This window comes from Oryctolagus cuniculus, chromosome 4 (genome assembly GCF_964237555.1).
Source record: "Oryctolagus cuniculus chromosome 4, mOryCun1.1, whole genome shotgun sequence".
Classification (NCBI taxonomy): domain Eukaryota; kingdom Metazoa; phylum Chordata; class Mammalia; order Lagomorpha; family Leporidae; genus Oryctolagus; species Oryctolagus cuniculus.
The window spans coordinates 418,165-440,459 of record NC_091435.1 but is presented as its reverse complement, the minus strand read 5'-3'; the positions used below and the strand labels follow the sequence as shown (position 1 = coordinate 440,459).

Here is a 22,295-nt window from a genome sequence, read left to right as displayed (position 1 = left end):
TGTCCTCGCTCTTCCTCTTTGTTCTTGCTGTGTCCTCACTTTTGTTTCCCTTGAGGCTGGTGCTCGAGGAGGTTGTCTTTCTGGGCTTGTGGAGCAGCTTGGAGGTTTTCCTTTGGGCAGTCTTGACCCTACCCCAGTCGGAGTAGGGTCTGCACCCAGGGAGCAGTGTCAAGGCCCAGGGAGAATGCCTTTGGTCACACACACCCCACAGCTGTGCTCACTTGTTCTGCTGTCTTGCCATTGGCAGGAAGGTTGTGGCTTTTCTAGGGTTGGGGGAGTATAATGGCCTCTTCCCCACTAAAAGGGCCTCCCTGCCCCTGGGTGTGCACCTGTCTCAGGCTGCTCAGTCTCAGTCATGTGTTGGGCCCACCACTGCTGGAATAATGTGCTGCTGTGACAGCCTCCGTGTGGCATCCTCCACCCAGGAGAGAGGTCCATGGAGCCCAGTGCTGTCGATTGTGGGTCACAGTCTGGCAGGTCCACCTCTCCTGTCCACTTTTGGTGGGAGGAGCCGAGGCTCATGGAGTGTCTGCATGTTCAGAGCCAAGGAATAAGCCAGTTGGAAATCATTTAGATCATTTTATGGCAAAACCATTGACGTAAACATGGCCAAATGAGTAGTAGATGTTCTAATATTAATATTGTGTTTTATTCAAATAGTAAAAGTATTCCCAAGCATAACAATTTTGAAATTAATAAACTTCTGACATTCTTATTCCTTTAAGAATAGAGGTTGGAAGTTTTTTTCTTATATTTCGTTTCCTTTTTGGCATTTCCTAAACTTCTGTATAAAACATGAGATACTCCTATCCAAGCAACCTGACTTTTTTTATGAATGCATTTGGTTGTTAGTGGTAGTTCTTTGTACTTAGGCCTAGGGTTCGAAAGAGAGGCAACAAAGCCAGAGAAAACCCCAGAGACTGTGAGAAAGCTGCTAAGATGGCAGTGAGGGAAGGAGGGCGCAGGGGGCTGGGCTGGGAGCTGTTCCAGGCAGACCTGCTGCTCAGTGTTTCAGCTGAAAAGTCACAGAAAGGTGTTTTCTGAAAGGTTTCTCAGACTGTTTCACTCTTAGTGTTTTCCTTCATGGTTTTATTTATTTTATTTATTTATTTATTTTGACAGGCAGAGTGGACAGTGAGAGAGAGACAGACAGAGAAAGGTCTTCCTTTACTGTTGGTTCACCCTCCAATGGCCGCCGCGGCCGGCGCACCTCGCCTATCCGAAGGCAGGAGCCAGGTGCTTCTCCTGGTCTCCCATGCGGGTGCAGGGCCCAAGCACTTGGGCCACCACTGCACTCCCTGGCCACAGCAGAGAGCTGGCCTGGAAGAGGGGCAACCAGGACAGAATCCGGCGCCCCGACCGGGACTAGAACCCGGTGTGCCGGCGCCGCAGGTGGAGGATTAGCCTAGTGAGCCGCGGCGCCGGCCTCCTTCATGGTTTTAAATTCCTCGACTGTGCTTCCAGAGCGTGGCGCACCCTCAGGTTGTGCTCAGCACTCAACAGTGAGGGGCAGCTGTGTGAACACGGTTCACTGTGAAGCTGGCTCTGCCTGCTGTGTTATTTTCAAAGGAACACAGAAAGGCCCTGCTGCTCAGTTGTCCTGTGGTCGCCCGAGGTCACCCGTGAGGTCCCTGTTCTAGTAGCCCCTACACTGAGGAGGCTGGAAGGGTCAGAGGAGTACCAAGGGAGCTCCTGCACCGAAGTGGGCCCCAGCCATGTGCAGTCCCCGCTGGAAGCCTGTGCGTAGGCTTGGAGAAGTGGCCTGAGTGAGGCTGCGCATCAGCTGACACAAACAAGGGCTCCTGGGCAGGCAAGGCACAAATAGAGACAGCCTGCGTGTGTAGGCTGCACTTCCTCCACAGAGCAACTTGTTCCCGAGTGCCAGAGCCTTCTCAGACCTAGTGGTGTGGCTTTGGTACCCACAGCTGCCAGATGCATGGTTTTCCCTCGGGGCCCAGTGCTGGCCTCTGAGCACCTGACAGGCATCCAGGTGCCTGTTGGACTCTGCTCCTCCTCCCCACCTGGGACCTGAGTCCGGGTGTTTTCTCCGAGAACTCAGTTCTGCAGACACGACTCACCTGGCCGGGAAGCTGTGGGCAGAGAGCTTCATGGTCATGAGTTTCCTTTTTGAGATATGCTTAAAAATTCATTTTCTTCTCCTTGTTACCAAACCAAGAAATTGTATAAAAAGTTTAAAGATGGCCAGTTGTCTGGAGCGGGGGACTCACTGTGGTCGTTCCGTGTCAGCTGCAGAGGAGCTGTCCGGCTCGGCATCTCGGGCCCCTGCTGGTGCCGCCTTCTGCCCGGCTCCTCCTAGCCCTGATCCGGAGATCTTGATTTGATATTGTTGTATGTCTAATAAATCATTTTAAAAGTGAAGCTGTTTAAATTGTTAAAGACGATTATCTTTAAACATAAAAAAATTAGATGTTTACCCTTTTTTGGTCCCATGCTGGAATTCTGGTGAGGTGTGCTTGCATTTAACTCGATTATTCTGTCACAGGCCTTGGTGCTGCTTAAGTTTGCATTTCTCTCTTTTTGAACTTCGTTAGTTTCCTTCCTGTCAGTTTTCTTTTTTTTTTTTTTTTTTCTTTTTATTTTTTGACAGGCAGAGTGGACAGTGAGAGAGAGAGACAGAGAGAAAGGTCTTCCTTTTGCCGTTGGTTCACCCTCCAATGGCCGCCGCGGCCAGTGCACTGCGCTGATCCGAAGGCAGGAGCCAGGTACTTCTCCTGGTCTCCCATGTGGGTGAAGGGCCCAAGCACTTGGGCCATCCTCCACTGCACTCCCTGGCCACAGCAGAGAGCTGGCCTGGAAGAGGGGCAACCGGGACAGAATCCGGCGCCCCAACCGGGACTAGAACCTGGTGTGCCGGTGCCGCAAGGCGGAGTATTAGCCTAGTGAGCTGCGGCGCCGGCTCCTGTCAGTTTTCTAGACAGCAAGTGTCTGGTGCAAAAGTCTGTATCATGCACATGGTGAGGCCGCCTCAGCAACACTGTCCCCTGCAGTCCTGACATTTGGCTCTAGTGAGGGGCTCTGGGGCCACCTTCCTCCCCCAACCCTGTGTGGGCAACACAGATGCAGCTTACTGTAGCGTGGACACCCCAGACCTGGTGACGTGGAGTCTATGTTAGGCTCACTGTGGCTTTCCCTGTACCCCATGTCTGCTGAGATACCTTTTCCCACGACTTGGGGTGTGTGCTGGCTGCCGGCTGTGCCGAGTGCACAGGCTCCTGAGCGGCCCTTGTATGGCCCTCGTATAGTGCTCGAAGAGGGCTGGGGAAGGGCTCAGCACACCTGGTAGTGGGTGCTGGCTGGGTGCTGCTGGCTGGGTGCTGACCTGAAGTGCGGACGAGGGAGCACACCCTGGGAGCAGCTTCGTTGTCTCTCTGAAGGCCTCATGATCAGAACTTTAGACTGGCCCAGGGTCCACCCTGCATGGAATGTTTGACCCTACACCTCTCTGGGATGTGAAGGACATGGTGTGCGTATGGGCGGTTGCCAGCTGCTGCTGCTCTCTGACGTGATTTTCCTGCCACAGGCTTTGCTGCAGATGGTGTGTGACGAGAGCCACCAGATCCTGGCCTTGTCGGAGAGCCGCGACCCCCCCAGTGCTCTAAGCAGGGGCGAGCCACACAGCCCCCTGCACCACTTGTCAAGTGAGGGGCGGGGCCTGCTGGAAGTGGCCCCTGACACAGGGGAGAAGGTACGGACTTGGTTCCTTCTGCACCTTACTGGCCCTGTAACACTGAATTGAAGCGCTAGCAGAGATGACTGCGTCCGTAGAGGGGCCTTGTGCAGAGATGGAGAGAGCCCTAAAGAAGCTGCAGGCCTCCCTGTGGCCCACGCTGGCTCTGTGGGCAGGTTCCCCGCAGGATGTGCTATGGAGGTACTGGGGTCTGCACAAGCTGGCCAGGGACTCTTGGGGCTCTCCTTACAGGCTGAGGAGGGTGAGGCCACTGGGTGATCACATGGCTGAGAACCTCACTGCCTCAGCCTGTCCTCACAGGATGATGCCTGCCAGCCTCCATGGGGACCCCTACGGCGCCTCCTCCTGCTCCTCCTGTGACCCATAGCCTGCTTCCTCCTCCCTCCATACCCCATGCCAGACAGGCTGCTAACCCCTGAACTTGGCTCGACCCCTGAGCTTTGCAGTGTCTTTGCCTGTCTCCACCTGGTACCCGGGGCTGCAGGCCAGGTGCGTGCTGACCTCTAGGCCCATCCTTCACATCTGCCACTGCTTGTTGGAATGGAAGTGCCACAAAGCGGAGAACTGTGTCCTTGTGCCTAGGACTTGCTGGCATGTGGCTGGTGCCCACTGAATCTAGTGGAAGAGTGGCTGCCCTCCCTGCTGCCATCCATGCCCCCCGGCTCTGGTGGGATGTGAGCTGCAGCTGGCTCCCCAGAGGCTCATAGCGCTGCCCACAGCTCTCCAGCTGGGCAGCCGTGTACAGCCTAGGGCCTTGCAGATCCCACAGTAGGGGGAGAAGGAAGGAATTTGCCAGCATTCCTCTCCTTCTTTCACTGCTTCCTTGTTCTCTTTTCTGTTTACGGTGCCAACTTCTGCTTCTTGTCTTTCGATAGTCCTGGTGCATAGGAATCTTCTCTGCTGTCCTGCTCAGTGGCTACAACAGTGTCTTTCCTGCAGACACTGATCTCATAGTTACAGGGACCAGAAATCCTAGCGCAGGGTGCAGCAGGGTCAGATTGTGGAAGGGACGCAGTCCCTGGCCTTGTCACTGCAGGGGGAGAGAGAGGGTTCTGATAGTTCTTGTTAGAAGGACACAAAGCCCATCACAGTGGTCCCACCCTCATGACCTCATTTAACCCTAATTGTCTCCAAAACTGTCACATTGAGGGGAAACAGTCCTGACACCAGCCTTTTGGGGACAGACCTGTTCACTCCGCACAGCACCTGCAGAATGTGTTGGCAGAAATTCTGAGCTTGCTTCGATATTACAGGAATCTCCTGACCCATGCTTCGACTGGCGAGGAACGTTCCTGCAGGCCGTCCGGGAGGCACTGGCAGTCGAGCTGCAGCCCAGACTTTGTGGTACAGACCCAGGGGATCCTAGTTCTCTGCTTCAGAGGCTGGAGAAGGTCATCCGAGAGCAGGTGAGGGGTGGCTCCGTTTCAACGGGACTTGTGGTGTCTGAGGAAGTCACAGTCGGTGCCTGTGTCACTGTGCACGTGACTCAAGCTCCCTGACCGGACAGCGTGTGCGTTGATTCTTCCCATAGCTGCCGCAGAGTGGTTCTGAGCAGCCGCTGCTAGTTGTTCTGAGAGTCCCGGGCCCAGCTCAGAGGGGACGGTGCTGTGGGGACAGTGGCAGTCCTGTTTCCTCCCCTGCACTCAGGGACACAGGCTGGGAGCCAAGGCCTGGGGCTGTGTACTCTGCCTTCCACTTTGAGTTAGCAGGCTCTTAACAGGGGCTGGCCATTTGGGTTGCAAAGGCTGGACTGCAGGGAGGCTCGGGTGAGGTGCTCACCTTCCTAGGTCTGGAGTCCCTAGAGGCCCTACTTTTTTTTTTTTTTTTTTTTTTTTGACAAGCAGAGTTAGACAGTGAGAGAGAGAGAGACAGAGAAAGGTCTTCCTTTCCGCTGGTCCACCCCCCCCAAATGGCTGCCACAGCCGGTGTGCTGTGCCGATCCAATGCCAGGAGCCAGGTGCTTCCTCCTGGTCTCCCATGCGGGTGCAGGGCCCAAGCACCTGGGCCATCCTCCATTGCCCTTCCAGGCCACAGCAGAGAGCTGGACTGGAAGAGGAGCAACCAGGACAGAATCCGGTGCTCCAACCAGGACTAGAACCCGGGGTGCCGGCACCGCAGGCGGAGGATTAGCCAAGTGAGCTGTGGCGCCTGTCCAAGGCCCTACTTCTAAGACTGCTCTTTTCCCTTTACTTCCTGCCAGGGAGACTTACAGGAAAAGTCCTTGGAGCACCTGCGCCTTGCTGACAGGAGCAGCCTGCTGTCCGAGATCCAGGCCCTGCGTGCACAGCTGCGCATGACACACCTGCAGAACCAGGAGAAGCTGCAGCAGCTGTGCGCAGCCCTGACGAGCGCGGAGGCCCGTGGGAGCCGGCAGGAGCACCAGCTACGCAGGCAGGGTGGGTGTGTTGCCCACACGCCTGATACACACCTGTATGGGAAGTTGGGAGTGCGTGGTGAGGCCCCTTGCAGCCCAGTGCTAGGGTCTCATCAGGCCTGAGCGCCACACACCTGGGCCGCTGCACTTCTCTCTGGTCAAACTGAGTGCAAACGGTGGGTTCCTGTGTTGGGCACTGACTCCTGGAGCTCACCCTAGAGCGCAGCTCCGTGCTACAGGACTCTACATTTAATTTAGGTTCTTTGGGAGGTTTGTTTGAATTTTTTGTTTTTGAGAGGCAGAGAAAAACAGAGACTGGTTCATTCCCCATATTCTCACTGCAGCCAGAACTAGGCTGAGGCTGTGGCCAGGAGCCAGGAACTCAATCTGGTCTCCCGTGTCTCCCAGGCAGACCCAACTACTTGAGTCCTCACTGCTGCCTCCCAGGATCTGCATTGACAGGAAGCTGGAGTCAGCAGTTGGGATCAGGACTGAACTCAAGACTGTGACCTGGGATACAGTGTCCGACTGCCAGGCTAAATCCCCGCCCATGGAGAGACTCTCATATGGTCAAGGATGATACTGCTTCTGCATTCTGGTTCCATTCTTGCTGTGGTGCCCTGAGGCCTTGGGCAGTTACCTCTCCTTGTTCCATGTCTACTCTTGTACATGGGGTCAGCTTTTTTGGGGTTCAGTAGGTAGAATATGTGCCTTCCAGCTGTGACCCCACCCTAGGGCTTTGCCTTTGAGTGCACTTTTGGGTAATGTTTGCTAATTTGCATCTAGATTCCTGAGAGGAGTGGACTGCACTTGTATTTCTTTTGTGTCTTTCTGTTCTTGTCTTAGGAGTGCTAGCGTCATAGATGAATGGGATGTGTCTCCTCCCTTTGTGTTTTCCAGAGGAATCTGTAGAACTGGCTTTATTTCTTCCTTAAGTTTTGGGAGAATTTTCTAGGGAAGCGCTCTGGGCCTGGTGGCATTTAGGGACTGAGTAGCAGATTGAGAGGCCACAAGGACAGTCACTGCTGGTCTCTGTGTGCTCCCTGCCATAGGGGTGAGGCCTGGGAACAGAGACCTTGGGTGGTGAAGGAACGTGACCCCATGTGTCCTGGCTCCATCAAAAACTTCATTTCTCCCCAAAATGAATGCATTCCCATCTGATCAACATAATTTCTAATTTAATATCATTTGTACAGCTCACTTTGGACTTAAGAGTAATACTATTTTATGGCTTTTAATCTTTTTCAGTTGAATTGTTGGCGTATAAAGTGGAACAGGAGAAATGTATAGCCAGTGATTTACAGAAAACCCTCAGTGAAGAGCAGGAGAAAACGAATGACGTGCGGAAGCTCCTGGTGACAGAACAGAATGCGGTGAAAGATTTGAAGTCTGAGCTGTGTGAGTGTAAACAGGAGAACGAGAGGCTGCTGCAATCCCTTGACGATGTGCAGAAGGAAGTCATCCAGCTCAGGTGCAGCACCCTGATGGTTTCAGCCCCTCCTCATGACGTCATGGCATGGATGTCTGCTGTGCCCAGACGGGGAAGGTGCTGGAGCACTTTAGGCAGCTGTGTCCTGGCCCTGGGCTGTGGTCTGGGAGGAGGGATGTTGCCCGATGCATAGGAGGGGAGAACATCAGGATCTCGCCTCCCTGTCTTGGGAGCTTCTGGCCCTGGGTGCTGGCTTGTTTCCCTTCCAGAGCCCTGTGCTGCATGCTGTCCCCATATAGGTCTGTGCTGGACAGCAAGGAGAATGACCTGCAGGCTGTGCTTCAGCAGCTGGAGCGTGAGCGCACGAGGGAGCGGGCCCTGCAGAGCCAGCTGGAGGAGGAGCAGCTGCAGCACCTGCAGAGGGAGGCCCAGAGCTCCAAGTCCTTGGAGGTACCTGGGTGGTGGTCAGGCCGCTGGGCAGCAGGAGGCAGTGGGAAGTATGCAGGGCTCTCTTTTTCCTGCCTTTTCTTACTGTTCATGGCATGGCCTCCTGTGGACAGGTGTTTGAGGCTGATCACAAGGCAAAGAGTTCATTTGTGGCAGGACCACTCTGGGGCTGACAGTGTGATGGCCCTGCTGACAACACACAGTCCCACGGCCTCTGGGAGTTTGGTTGTGGAATGCGGATGGAGTATACAGCCTCTGAGATCTGTGTACAAATCAGATACAGGCTGGGCACTTGGCTGCTGGGGACAGACAGGTGTTCTTTAGTTCAGAGCAAAACTACCCTCAGTCTTTGACCAGCGTGGAAGATGCAGATCGTAGCCAGCAGGCTGTGTGTGTTTGTGTGTGTGTGTGTGTGAGTGTGAGAGTGCTCGTGCTGTGGTGTTTTGAGGGAGGGATAAAGGACGTCTCTGCGTCTGGGATGTGTTTTGTGCATTTACTCAGCGCCACTTCCCAAAAGCCCCTCAGCCATGCAGTTAGGATAACAACGTAACGGAAATGTGTTTAGATGTTTGAATCCGTAGACTCAGTCTTAGAAGCTGTAATTGCTGGGTCAAAGCATCTAGACAGAAATTTGGGCATGAACACTATTCAGATATTTTTTGCTTTTGATTGGTTACTAGGAGCTAAGACTGTCTTTGGAGAAGCAGAGTGCGCAGCACAGTCGACTGTGCGTTGCATTAAAGCACGAGCAGACGGCAAAGGACAACCTTCAGAAGGAGCTGCAGATTGAGTACTCGCGCTGTGAGGCGCTGCTGGCGCAGGAGCGGGGCCAACTCGCCGAGCTCCAGAAGAGCCTGGACGCGGAGAGGAGCCGCACTCTGGAGCTGTCGGAGGCCTTGCAGCACGAGCGGCTCCTGACGGAGCAGCTGAGCCGGAGGCCGCAGGAGACACAGGCGCATCACGCCCTGCTGCGGAAGCTGAAGGAGGAGAAGTGCCGCGTGAGCGAGCTGCAGGCGCTGCTGGACAGGGTGCAGCAGCAGGCCGCGCACACGCAGCGCCAGCTGGAGGCCGAGGTCCAGAAGCGCTGTGAGGAGCTCGGCAAAGAGAAGGAGGTGAGTGCCACCTGGACGCGACCCAAAGGCAAGAGCTGAGATGCTGTCTGGAGCGGGAGGGGAGAACCGGCGTGGTTGCAGGCAGAATTAGCGGTTACACACCGGAATGAGAGAGCAAGAGGGACACAAGGATGCAAGGAAGAGAACGGAGACGAAGCAGAGTCAGCAGACATGGAGAAGTGGAAGAAGTGGCAGAGAGACGAGGAGAAGCTGGCGAGCACCGGCCCGGAAACGGTCGTTCCTGGAAACCATGAGCAGCTGCAGGGCTCCGACAGTTCCCAGGGTGTGGTCCTGGCCCATCCCCTCTCTTCCTTGGTTCTATTTGTGCATCCCTAGGACCGCACCACATGTGGGTTTGTAGCAGTTTTTGAAATCAGGAAATTTAATCCTTCCAAACCCTTCTTTTTTTTTCTAATGTAATTAGATTTTATGTTACTCTATTATTACATAGGGCATAACATTTTCTTTTCTTTTTTAAAAAGATTTATTTATTTATTTGAAAGAGTTACACAGAGAGAGAAAAAGAGGCGGAGAGAGAGAGAGGTCTCCCATCTGCTGGTTCACTCCCTAATTGGCAGCAATGGCTGGAGCTGCGCCAATCCAGAGCCAGGAGCTTCTTCCGGGTCTCCCACATGGCTGCAGGGGCCCAAGGACTTGGGCCATCTTCTACTGCTTTCCCAGGCCATAGCAGAGAGCTGGATCGGAAATGGAGCAGCCAGGACTCGAACTGGCGCCCATATGGGAGGGCCGGTACTGGAGGCGGCAGCTTTACCCACTACACCACTGCGCCAGCCCCCCAACACCGTTCGTCAAAGTTTTTTTTATATATAGGTTTTTATTTATTTATTTGAAAGAGTTACACAGAGAGAGAAGGAGAGGCAGAGAGAGAGAGAGAGGTCTTCCACCTGCTGGTTCACTCCCCAGTTGACCACAGTGGCCAGAGCTGTGCCGATCTGAAGCCAGGATTCAGGAGCTTCTTCCTGGTCTCCCATGCAGGTGCAGGGGCCCAAGCACTTGGGCCATTTTCAACTGCTTTTCCAGGCCATAGCAGAGAGCGGTATCAGAAGTGCAGCAGCCAGGACTCGAACCGGCACCCATATGGGATGCGGGCACTGGAGGCAGTATCTTTACCTGCTACACCACAGCACCGGCCCCTCAAAGTTGTTTTAGTCATGTGGGCACCTTGCAATTCTGTGTGAATGGGAGGATAGGCTTTTTTATTTCTGCAATAAAAGCTATTGGATTTTTGATAGAGATTTTATTAAATCTGTAGATAGCTTTGGGTAGTATTAACATCTTAACAAGGGTAAGTCTTCTAATGTGGTGAGCATGAACATCTCTCCATTTCTTTAGATCCTTCCTTCCTTCCTTCCTTTCTTCCTTCATTTCTTCCTTCATTTCTTCCTTCATTTCTCCCTCCCTCCCTCCCTTTCTCTCTCTCTCTCTCTCTCTTTTTCTTTCTTTTTTGACAGGCAGAGTTAGTGAGAGAGAGAGAGAGACAGAGAAAAAGGTCTTCCTTCCGTTGGTTCACCCTCCAAATGGCCGCTATGGCCGGCGTGCTGTGCCGCGCCGATCCGAAGACAGGAGCCAGGTGCTTCTCCTGGTCTCCCATGGGGTGCAGGGCCCAGGCACTTGGGCCATCCTCCACTGCCCTCCCAGGCCACAGCAGAGAGCTGGACTGGAAGAGGAGCAACTGGGACAGAACCCGTGGTGCCGGTGCCTCAGGTGGAGGATTAGCCAAGTGAGCCACAGTGCCGGCTTCCTTCATTTCTTCTCAGCAGTGTTTTTGTGGCTTTCAAATTGGAAATGTTATACTTTTGTTAAATATAGTTATTTTATTACTTTTTAATGTAGTTATTTTGTTTTCAGGTTATTATTGCTCACGAGTAGCTATAAAGTCAGTTTTTCTGCTCTGATCTTGGATCTTTTTTTTTTTTTTTTTTTTTTTTTTTTTTTTTTTGACAGGCAGAGTGGACAGTGAGAGAGAGAGACAGAGAGAAAGGTCTTCCTTTTGCCATTGGTTCACCCTCCAATGGCCGCCGCGGCCGGCACGCTGCAGCCGGCGCACCGCGCTGATCCGATGGCAGGAGCCAGGAGCCAGGTGCTTATCCTGGTCTCCCATGGGGTGCAGGGCCCAAGCACCTGGGCCATCCTCCACTGCACTCCCTGGCCACAGCAGAGAGCTGGCCTGGAAGAGGGGCAACCTGGACAGAATCCGGCGCCCTGACCTGGACTAGAACCCGGTGTGCCGGTGCCGCTAGGCGGAGGATTAGCCTAGTGAGCCGCGGCGCCGGCTATTGGATCTTCTAATCTTGCTGAATTTACTAGGTCCTGTACTTTAAATGGGCTTTTCCATCTGTACGATCAGATTCATCTTCAGGTAGACATGGTTTCATTTTCTGTTTTCTAGTCTGTTTCTTCCTTTTGCCCGGCTACTCTGGCGAGAATGACCAATACCTTGTTGAGTACAAGTGGTAAAAGGGAGCATCCTTGCCTTTTCCTGACCTTAGTAAGAGAGCATTCATCTGTTCACTGCTGCGGGTGACGTTAGCTGTGGGTTTTGGTAGGTGTTCTTTGTTATGTCAGAGGTTATTCCTTTCTATTACTTGTTCCTTTGTCCTTGTTTTTTAAAATTATGAAAGAACATTAGATTTTATCAAATTTTTTTTCAGGATCTGTTAATCTCTGTGATTTTTTTTCTTTATCCTGTTGCTATAACAGAGTATTATGTTGATGGATTTTCATATAATGATTCCTGCTTGGATTCCTGGGATAAATCCCACTTAGTCATAGTAAATAATTGTGTTTATGTCTTGCTAGATCCAGTTCGCCAGTATTTTGTTAAGGTTTTTTGCATCTCTCTTCATAAGGGGTGTTGGTCAGTAGCTTTCTTGTGATGTCTTTGGTTTTTAGCATCAGGCTGACACTGTTCTCATAGGAGGAATTGGGAAGCATCCCCTCCTTTTGTTGTTTAGGATGCCCTTCAATTTTTAGATACATTTTTTTGGTCAACCAAAAACCTTTGTTTTGATAAAATAGTATCTGGTGTCTTGTGGATTAGTAGTGGTGTTGCTGTCTCTAAATATATTTTTAAAGCTTTTATCAAAAAATGCCTTCCTTATTTCTACTTTTATATCTTGTATAATTATGAAAAGCTTTTTAAAACACATGGTAAAACCAGTGGTCTGATCTTTTGAAGTGATTAGCCTGCCATAATGTAATTGAGAAATGGATGCCTATTTTTAAGAACAAAACTGTAGGCTTCTCAATGTTGCAATAATAAGTCAGATTCTAAAATGTTTTAGTATTAGTTTTGTAAGTTCATATGAGGGATATGATTTATATATGTAAATATTTAAAGGTTTATTTATTTGAAAGCGTTACACAGAGAGAGAAGGAGAGGCGGGGCGGGGGGTCTTCCATCTGCTTGTTACTCCCCAGTTGGCGGGAACAGCCGGAACTGTGCTGATCCAAAGCCAGGAGCCAGGAGCTTTCTCTGAGTCTGTCCGTGCAGTTGCTGGGGACCAAGGAGCTGGGCCATCTTCCACTGCCTTCCCAGGCCATAGCAGAGAGCTGGATCAGAAGTAGATTAGCTGGGTCTTGAACCAGTGCCCATATGGGATGCCGGCGCTGCAGGAGGCAGCTTTACCCGCTTCGCTGCAATACCGGCCCCAATTAATATATTTTTAATAGTCTTATGAGGTGTAATTGATATACCATTGAGTTCACCACTGTAAATTACACAGTTCTTTGTTTTTTAGTTCAAAGATGTAACATCATTAGTCAATTTTAGGACATTTTTATTATCCAAACTCAGTGAGAGCCACTTAACTCATTAAGTAGTCATCCTCATTTCCCCCTCCCAGCCCTTGGTGGGCCTTGTGGATTTGTCCTTGCGGACACTTCATGCTAATGGAATCTGACTGGCTTCTATTACTGAACATGATTTTTATCCATCCAGCTTGCCCCATGTATGTTCAACACTGTTTGCAGTTTAAAAAAAAAAAAACCCTTCAAAATAGTTTGTAGTGTTTTACTACTGGGAGTCTCAAAGTCGGAGTAGATCAGAGGTGTGAGTAGTGGGGCAGACTGTGGCCAGGAGTGTGGTTTCCTGAAGCTGGTGAGCTGAGCCCTGGGTGATTGTGTTCAAGATTCCATGTTCAAGTGTGTGCACATATGTGTGTGTTGTGTCTGCAGGTACATGTGTGTGTACACATGGATGTGTGTGCATCTTGTGTGCAGTGTTGGCATGCTGCCTGCTTGTGCATGCCCGTGTGCATTCATGTGTGTGCCTGTGCATGTGTGTATCGTTTCCTTTGTCCCCCAGGAGCAAGTCTCTAGCTGCTTGTAACATGATTTTTGTTTTAAAGATTTACTTATTTATTGTTATTGATTTATTTATTTGAGTTATAGAGAGAGGGAGAGATAAAGGTCTTCCATCTGCTGGTTTGCTCCCCATTTGGCTACAATGGCAGGGCTGGGCCAGACTGAAGTCAGGAGCCAGGAACTTCTTCTGGGTCTCCCACGTTGGTGGCAGGTGCCCCAGGCACTTGGACCATCTTCCACTGCTTTCCCAGGCACATCATGAGTGAGCTCATGTGGAAGTGGAGCAGCCAGGAGTCTAACTGGTGCCCATTTGGGATGTCGGCACTATAGGCAGCAGATTAACCTGCTTAGCCACAGCTCTAACCCCATGTGATTCCATTTTTGAGAACTTCCCCAAACCATATCTAAAGTTTCCAGCCTTTCCTTTTATTATTTAATTTCTATTTTTTTGTAAAAATGAGTGGCACCATGATTACTTAAAAAAAAAAATACCAGAGCTGGCACTGTGGTGCAGTGGGTTAAAGTCTCAGCCTGTAGTGCCAGCATCGCATATGGGCACTGGTTCAAGTCCTGGCTGCTCTACTTCTGATCCAGCTCTCTGCTATGGCCTGGGAAAGCAGTAGAAGATGGCCCAAGTCCTTGGGCCCCTGCATCTGCATGGGAGACCCAGAAGAAGCTCCTGGTTCCTGGCTTCAGATAGGCCAAGCTCCGGCCGTTGCAGCCATTTGGGGAGTGAACCAGTGGATGGAAGACCTCTGACTCTGTTTCTCCCTCTCTCTGTAACTCTGTTTTTCAAATAAATAAAATAAACCTCTTTTAAAAATAAGTACCACACACATGTTTTAAACATTAGTAACTATTGTTCATGGTGTACCTTGATGGGAATTTTTAAGTGATGTAGCCCTTATGGGACTGTTTTTACTGCGGGTAGTTCATGTAATCTGGATCACAGAATCCTCTAATCGTAGCTGCTGAAGCCTCCTGAGATAGTTACTCCAGGCACAATTTCATCTTTTCCAAAGTTATGAACCTGTCAGCCCCCTCATCCAGAAAATAGATAAATTCATCATCGCTGTTTGCTCATGTTGCTCAAGCATTGAGTGAGGTGATGTGAGGAGGATCGAGTGCAAAGCAGAGCCGGGCCACCTGAGGGAGGAGTTGGTGCCAGTGATCTGGGTCTTGAAGGTTCTCTGAAGCCACCTCCCCTGTGGAGTTGCTCTTGGTTCTGGGGTTTCCCCCTAATGTGAGGGGCCATTCTAGCTACTGCCTCTTGGCTGTCCCAGGGGCAGACCCCTCTGGCACAGTTGGGGGGGGGGTCCTTCCTGAGGTCCTCTTCCTGCAGTGCCCCCACTCCCGCTCACTACTGCTGAGATCACCTCTCTCTGTCCCTGCCCAGTGAGTCGACCTGGAGCAGGGAACTCCCCCACCTGCTGAGGCACTGTTCCCACACCCAGCACCTCCATTGTACAGAGGGGAAGGTGAAGTCAGGGAAACCAGTAACTCTGGCTCAAATCAAGGCTGTGCCCAAGCTTCTCCAGCTGGTTTCTGAGTACACGTGTGTTTATGCTTGCCTGTGTCTGTGCTATCATGTATCTTTGGGCATGGTGTGTGTTCCTGGGTGTGTGTACATGGGACTGGTGACTGTGAAACTTGCTTCAGTCATTCAGGCCTCTCCTTTTGACCCTGAATGTCTGCCTTGGGCCTGGGAAAGCCCCACAGATCTCCACAGCGTGGATGAGGACCTTTGCCACTGTGTGCCTGGCGTGTGCCCTGCCTGCCCATCTCTGGGTGGAAGCTGTGTTGACTCTGTGGGGCCTTCCAAAGCCTGCAGTGTTAGGAGCTCATGTACAGAACAGTGACTGCTCCGAGTGCTCTGGTGCTGGTGGGGAGGGCCTGCTCTTGTACACACCCAATTTTGGTCTTTTGCTTGTCAGTTTTTCTGGAAAACTCACTGAAGGTCTCTTCCGTGTTGTTTTTCCATTGATAACAGCGAGAATTAGAACTGCAGCGCCAGCGTGATGAGCATAAAATCAAGCAGCTTCAGCAGACGGTGAGAGCCCTGGAGTCCAAAGAGACACTGCCGTGTGGTGCTGGTTCTCGCCTGAGCTCTCCCCGCAGGGCCGGTGGCTCAGAGCTGGACTGCCTCCAGGAGCGGCACCAGGAGCTGGAGAAGATAAGACAGCAACTGCTTGGGGCTGCTGTACTGCTGACCGGCTTCATTAACCAGACTGTGGACAGGTGTGGACTGGCCTCAGCCAGATTCTGAAGTTTGGGGCGTGTCTTTGATTTCCCAACCATGTTTTAATGAGCTCACTGTCCTTTTTCCATGAGTTTGGAGAGAGGACTCTCCTGAAAGATACTGACAAAATTATAAGTTTTACATTCTAATGTTAGAATGAGCAGAAAAATTAATGTTAATATTTGTCTTTTTCTTTGTATAAAGTAATGTAGCTGGCAGTGTCTTCCCATCCATACCCGAGTTTTGTGATAGAACTCATGAATTCTAAGGAAAGTTTCATTTAGGATAGTGTCTCCAGTGATTGGCACACAGTTGCTGCAGAAAGCAGTTGAGTGTGGCCCGTGGGTGCCTGGTCATGCCCTTGTACCAGGCGCTGAGTGGCAGGATGTTTCTTTCTTTCTTTCTTTCTTTTTTTTTTTTTAAAGATTTGTTTATTTGAAAGTCAGTGTTACACACAGAGAGAAGGAGAGGCAGAGAGGCAGAGAGAGAGAGAGAGAGAGAGAGAGAGAGAGGTCTTCCATCCACTGGTTCACTCCCCAGTTGGCTGCAATGGCTGGAGCTGTGCTGATTGCCAATCCAAAGTCAGGAGCCAGGAGCTTTTTCCAGGTCTCCCACGCAGATACAGGGACCCAAGGATTTGGGCCATCTGCCACTGCTTTCCCAGGCCATAGCAGAGAGCCGGATAGGAAGTGGAGCAGCCAAGACTCGAACCAGTTGCCCATATGGGATGCCAGCACTGAAGGCTATGGCCTTACCTGCTATGCCATAGCGCCGGCCCCTGACAGGAGGTTTATAAGCTTCATAGAAGTGTGTGCCCACAGGTCCTGCCACCCTGCTCTGGGTTGCCAGTCCCCACCTACTTTTATGGACAAAATATGGCTTAGTGGAGTAATTCATAAATATGCATAGATTATGCTCACAGAATTTTCTGGAACCTGAAAAGTAACCCTGGAGTTACCTGTGCTGGGTAAACCTCTTTTCTTTTTTAAAAAAGATTTATTTATTTGAAAGGCAGACTGACAGAGAAAGTGAAAGCGAGAGAGAGATTGATTTCCCATCTGCTGGTTCCCTCCTGAAATGCCTGCAACAGCCAGATTGGACTAGTCTGAAGCCAGGAGCCTGAAACTCCATCCTGTTCCCCACCATGGGTAGCAAGTGCCCAGGTGCACCAGCAAGGCGCTGGATCAGAAATGGAGCATCAGGGACTGGAGCCAGCACTCCAATATGGGATGCTGGTGTCACACGGGGCAGCTCAACCTGCTGATCCCAGTGCTGGCCGCTAAACACGTTGTCTTTGTCTCTTCAGCAGAGCTGTTTTAGAGCTCTGGACAGTAGGCATTTGGGAAATGCCTTTTTGGTGTAAACCTTTTTGATGTCATATGGTTTTTACAGGACTATTAAGGATTGGACATCCTCCAATGAGAAGGCAGTGACGTCTTTGCTTCACACGTTGGAGGACCTGAAGTCTGAACTGAGCACATCCCCTTCCTCTCAGGTAAGCCTGGGGCTACTGCACCTGCCAGTGTTCCCCCTGGCCTGACAGTCAGGGCAGGAGCTCAGTGAGTCACATGCTGTTTCCGTCCCTGGAGAAGACATTGTGGTGGCTCTGAAACTTCCTTTTTGATTTTACCTTTTACATCTTACTAGTGTATTTGTCACAATCCACTAACCACACCAGGTTCTGGGAGGTTATTTTTTTTTTTTTAATTTTTTTTTAATTTATTATTTTTTTTGACAGGCAGAGTGGACAGTGTGAGAGAGAGACAGAGAGAAAGGTCTTCCTTTGCCGTTGGTTCACCCTCCAATGGCCGCCGCGGCCGGCGCACCGCGCTGATCCGATGGCAGGAGCCAGGAGCCAGGTGCTTTTCCTGGTCTCCCACGCAGGTGCAGGGCCCAAGCACCTGGGCCATCCTCCACTGCACTCCCTGGCCACAGCAGAGAGCTGGCCTGGAAGGGGGGCAACCGGGACAGAATCCGGCGCCCTGACCAGGACTAGAACCCGGTGTGCCGGCGCCGCTAGGCGGAGGATTAGCCTAGTGAGCCGTGGCGCCGGCCTCTGGGAGGTTATTGATCCCAGCCTCTGTTAATCAGCATTCTGTGTTCATATGGAAGGTTCTGAGTTGTTTTACCCTTTTTTTTTTTTTTTTTTTTTCTTTTTGTCCTCCACATATGTGGGAGAATATGCAACCTTTGTGTTTCTGTGTCTGGCTTATTTCACTCAACATGAGTCCTCCAGTTCCATCCATTTGCATCAAGAGACAGGATTTCATTCTTTTTTATGACTGAAGAGCATTCTGTTATGTTTATACACCACGGTTTTTTTAACCCATTCATCTTATGATGGACACCTTGGTTGTTGTGAACAGTGCTAAGTAATCGTGGTGCAGCACGTATCTCTTTGGTTTCCTGTCTTTTGGATATATACCCAGTAATGGGGTTGCTGGATCATATGGCAGTTCTAGTTCTAGTTTTTAAAGAACTCTATGCTGTTTTCCACAGTCCTGTGCTGATTTGCATTCCCACCCACAGTGTTTAAGAGCGCCCCTTTCTCCACAGCCTCATCAGCATGTTACTGTCTTTTTTTGTTAACAGCCACAACAACAGGGGTGAATCTCAGTGTGCTTCTGACTGCATTTCTCTGATGGCAATTGATATTTAGCATTTTTTTCATATATCTGTTGGTCGGGTTTTTCTTCTTTTGAGAACTGTTAGGTGCTTTGCCCTTTTCTTATCTGGATTGGTTGGTTTTTGGTTGATGAATTTTTTGAGTCTGATATATTGTGGACATTAACCCTTTGTGAGGTAAGTAGCTAGCATATATTTTCTTCCATTCTGTTAGATGTAGCTTCACTCTGTTGATTGTTTCTTTTGCTATGTAGAAGCTTCAGAGTTTAATGTAATCTCACTTGTCTAGTTTTACCTTTGTTGCCTGTGCTTTTTTGGGTCTTATTAAAAAAATCATTGCCTACACCAATGTCTTAAAATGTTTCCTGTATTTTTTCTTCCAGCATTTTTACAGTTTTAGGCCTTAAATTTAGGTCTTTCAGCCATTTTGAGTAAATGTTTGTTTATGGCGAGAAGTAGAAATCTAATTTCTTTTTTCTACATATGTATATCTGGTTTGCCAGCACCATTTATTGAAAAGACTGCAGTTTCTCCTGTGTGTTCTCGGCACTTTTATCAAAAATCAGTTGGCTGTATGTATGTGGATTAATTTCTGGGCTCTCTGTTCTATTGCATTGATCTATGTGTTGGTTTTAACCCAGTGCCATGTTGTTTTTGATTACCATAGTTTTGTAGTATGCTTTGAAATCAGATATTGTGCCTATAGTTTGATTTTATTTTTTGCTTAGGCTCTTTTTGGCTATGCTGGGTCTTTGTGGTTCTGTATGAATTTTAGGATTGCCTTTTTCTAATTCTGTAAAGACTATCATTGGGAAAAAAAAAGACTGTCATTGGATAGGGATTACGTTGAATTTAGATAAAAGATTGTTTTAGGTAGTATGGACATTTTAATGACATTAATTTCTTCCAATTCACGAACACAGACTATCTTCCATTTTTTTTGTGTCCTTGATGATTTTTTTTTCTTAGTATTTTATAATTTTCATTGTGGAGATATTTCATTACTTTGGTTAAATTTATTCCTTAACATTTAAATTTTTTATAATTCTTGTGAATGGAATTTTTTTTTTATTATTCATTCAGCAAAATCTTTATTGGTGTATAAAATGTTCCTGTTTTTGTTTGTTGTTTTTTGGTGCAATGGCTTTGCTGAATTAGTTTGTCAGTTCTAATGAGTGTGTAGGTTTCTCCCTGTACAAAATCATGTCATCTGCAAACAGGGGTATTTTTATTTCCTCCTTTCCAATTTTGATGCCCTTTCTTTCTTTTCTCTAATTGCTCTTGTTAATACTTTTAATACTTCAGCAGCATATATACTTTAATACAGGGGGCCAGCATTGTGATATAAGGAGTTAAGCCACCAGGCTCCTATCTGAGAGCTGATTCAAGTCTCAGCTACTCCACTTCTGATTCAGCTCTCTGCTAATGTGTGTGGGTAGGCAGCAGAAGATGGCTCAAGTGCTTGGGTCCCTGCCACCCGTGTGGGAGATGTGGGTAGAGTTCCAGGCTCCTGGCTTTGGCCTGGTCCAGCCCCAGCCATTGTAGCTTTTTGGGGAGTGAACCAGCAGATGGAAGATCTTTCTGTCTCTCACACTTTTTCTGTATTTCTCCTGTCTCTCCTTTTTTCTAACTCTGCCTTTCACATAAATAAATCCTAAAAAAAAAATAATAAAAACAAGTGGTGGAAGTGGACATCCTTATCTGTTCTAGATCTCAGGGGAAATGCTTTCAGGTTCTCCCCATTCAGTATGATACTTGCTGTTGGTTTGTCATTTGTAGCCTTTGGAATTTTGAGATACGTTCTTTCTGTAAGTTTTTGTCAAGAAGGAATGCTGAATATTATCAATTGCTTTCTCTGCATCTACTGATGAGAGAGTTTCAATTACTGTTTCAGTCTCATTGCTTGCTATGGGTCTATTTAGATTTTCAATATCTTCTTGCTTTAATCTTGGTAGGTTATATGTATCCAAGAATTTATCTATTTCTTTGAGGTTTTCCAACTTGTTGGTATGTAGTTGTTCATCATAATTTCTTATAACTTATTGTCTTCTTTTTTCATTTGTTTTTATTTTTAATTTTTAAAATTTTTTTTTGGTCATTCTTGCTAAAAGTTTTTTTTTTTCCAAAAATTTTCAAAAAACAGATTTTAACTTTGAATTTTGTTTACTTTTGCTCTGATTTTTATTATTCTCAGCTCTTGCTATTTTGGAGTTTCATTTTTTTATTGTTTTTCTAAGTCCTTGAAGTGCTTCATTAGATTGTTTGACATATAATTTTTTCAGGTAGACACTTATTGCTGTAAATACTCTTCATACTGCTTTTGATATATCCCACAGGTTCTGATATGTTGTGTTTTCATCTTCATTTGTTTCAAGAAATTTTTTTATTTTCTTCAATAATCCATTGGTCATTCAGGAGCATGTTGTTAAATTTTCATGTATTTGTAAATTTTTTATTGTTCTTCATGTTGTTGATTTCTAGTTTTATTTCTTTTGTTCTGAGGAAATACATAGTATGGTTTCAGTTTTTTAAGTGTACTGAGACTTGATTTGTGGCCTTTGTATACAGTCTTTGCTAGAAAATGTTCTATGTGCTGAATGTGTGTTCTGTAGCTTTTGGTTGAAATGTTTTATAAATGGCTGTAGATTCATTTGCTGTATGATAACAGTTCAGCTCTGAGGTGTCTTGGTTGATTTGTCCATTGATGACAGTGGGTAATTGAAGGACTCAGCCACCGTTATTATATAGGAGTGTATTTCTCCCTTGAAATCTAGTGATATTGACTTTATTTATCTTGGTGGTCTTATATTGGATGCATATAGATTTATGATTGCTGTATCTTCTTGCTGGATCAATTCTCTAATAAATTTTTTTTATTTTTATTTTTATTTTGTTTGACAGGCAGAGTTAGACAGTGAGAGAGAGACAGAGAGAAAGGTCTTCCTTCTGTTGGTTCACCCCACAAATGGCCGCCACGGCCGGTGCGCTGTGCCAATCTGAAGCCAGGAGCCAGGTGCTTCTTCCTGGTCTCCCATGCGGGTGCAGGGCCCAAGCACCTGGGCCATCTTCCACTGCCTTCCTGGGCCACAGCAGAGAGCTGGACTGGAAGAGGAGCAACCAGAACAGAATCTGGCGCCCCAACCGGGACTAGAACCCGGGGTGCCGGCGCCACAGGCAGAGGATTAGCCAAGTGAGCCATGGTGCCGGCCTCTAATAAATGTTATATCCTTTATTTCTTTTAATAATTTTTTATTTAAAGTCTGTTTTATCATTTTATTTTATTTATTTATTTTTTATTTTTTTGACAGGCAGAGTGGACAGTGAGAGAGAGAGAGAGAAAGGTCTTCCTTTGCCATTGGTTCACCCTCCAACGGCCGCTGCGGCCGGCGCACTGCGCTGATCCAATGGCAGGAGCCAGGTGCTTATCCTGGTCTCCCATGGGGTGCAGGGCCCAAGCATTTGAGCCATCTTCCACTGCTTTCCCAGGCAATAAGCAGAGAGCTGTATCGGAAGAGGAGCAGCCAGGACACAAATTGGCTCCCATATGGGATGCCGGCACTGCAGGCCGTGACTTTACCTGCTATGCCAACAATGCTGGCCCCAATCTGTGTGTACCCTTATCTGTGAAGTGAGTTTCTTATAGGCAGCATATAGTTGGGTCTTGTTGTTGTTGTTGTTGTTGTTTTTTAATCTATTTGGCTAGTCTGTATCTTTTGATTGGGGAATTTAATCCATTTCCTTTCTAGGTTAATGCTGATAGATAAGAACTAAATGCTGTCATTTTGTCAGTTGGTTACTGATTGTGTCTGCTGTGTTAGTGAATTTGGGCCTGTCATGTATTTTCATGATGATTTGTTCTAATGTAGGACCCCCTTTAGGATTTCTGATAGGGCTAGGTTGATGGTGATGAATTCTGTTAGTTTTTACTTGTCTGGGAAATGCTTTATGTCTCTTTCACTTCTAAAGAATAGTTTTGCTGGATTAGTGTTGGTTGAAAGTCTCTCTTTCAAGACTTTTGAATGTATTATTCCACT

The 22,295-nt window shown here is 48.5% G+C and overlaps 1 protein-coding gene across 4 annotated transcripts in view; it reads left to right on the top strand.

Annotated features, from left to right (window-relative positions):
• The window catches only part of PCNT (pericentrin), a 161,576-nt gene that overhangs the window by 113,521 nt on the left and 25,760 nt on the right, over positions 1–22,295 (top strand). For all 4 annotated transcript variants that reach the window (XM_008267246.4, XM_008267245.4, XM_070071719.1 and 1 more), the window contains 8 exons: positions 3,542–3,706; positions 4,963–5,115; positions 5,910–6,105; positions 7,332–7,554; positions 7,812–7,962; positions 8,640–9,071; positions 15,388–15,635; positions 17,029–17,131. In XM_008267246.4, coding sequence (XP_008265468.2) covers positions 3,542–3,706; positions 4,963–5,115; positions 5,910–6,105; positions 7,332–7,554; positions 7,812–7,962; positions 8,640–9,071; positions 15,388–15,635; positions 17,029–17,131 — 1,671 coding nt within the window. The remainder of the gene's footprint in view (positions 1–3,541; positions 3,707–4,962; positions 5,116–5,909; positions 6,106–7,331; positions 7,555–7,811; positions 7,963–8,639; positions 9,072–15,387; positions 15,636–17,028; positions 17,132–22,295) is intronic.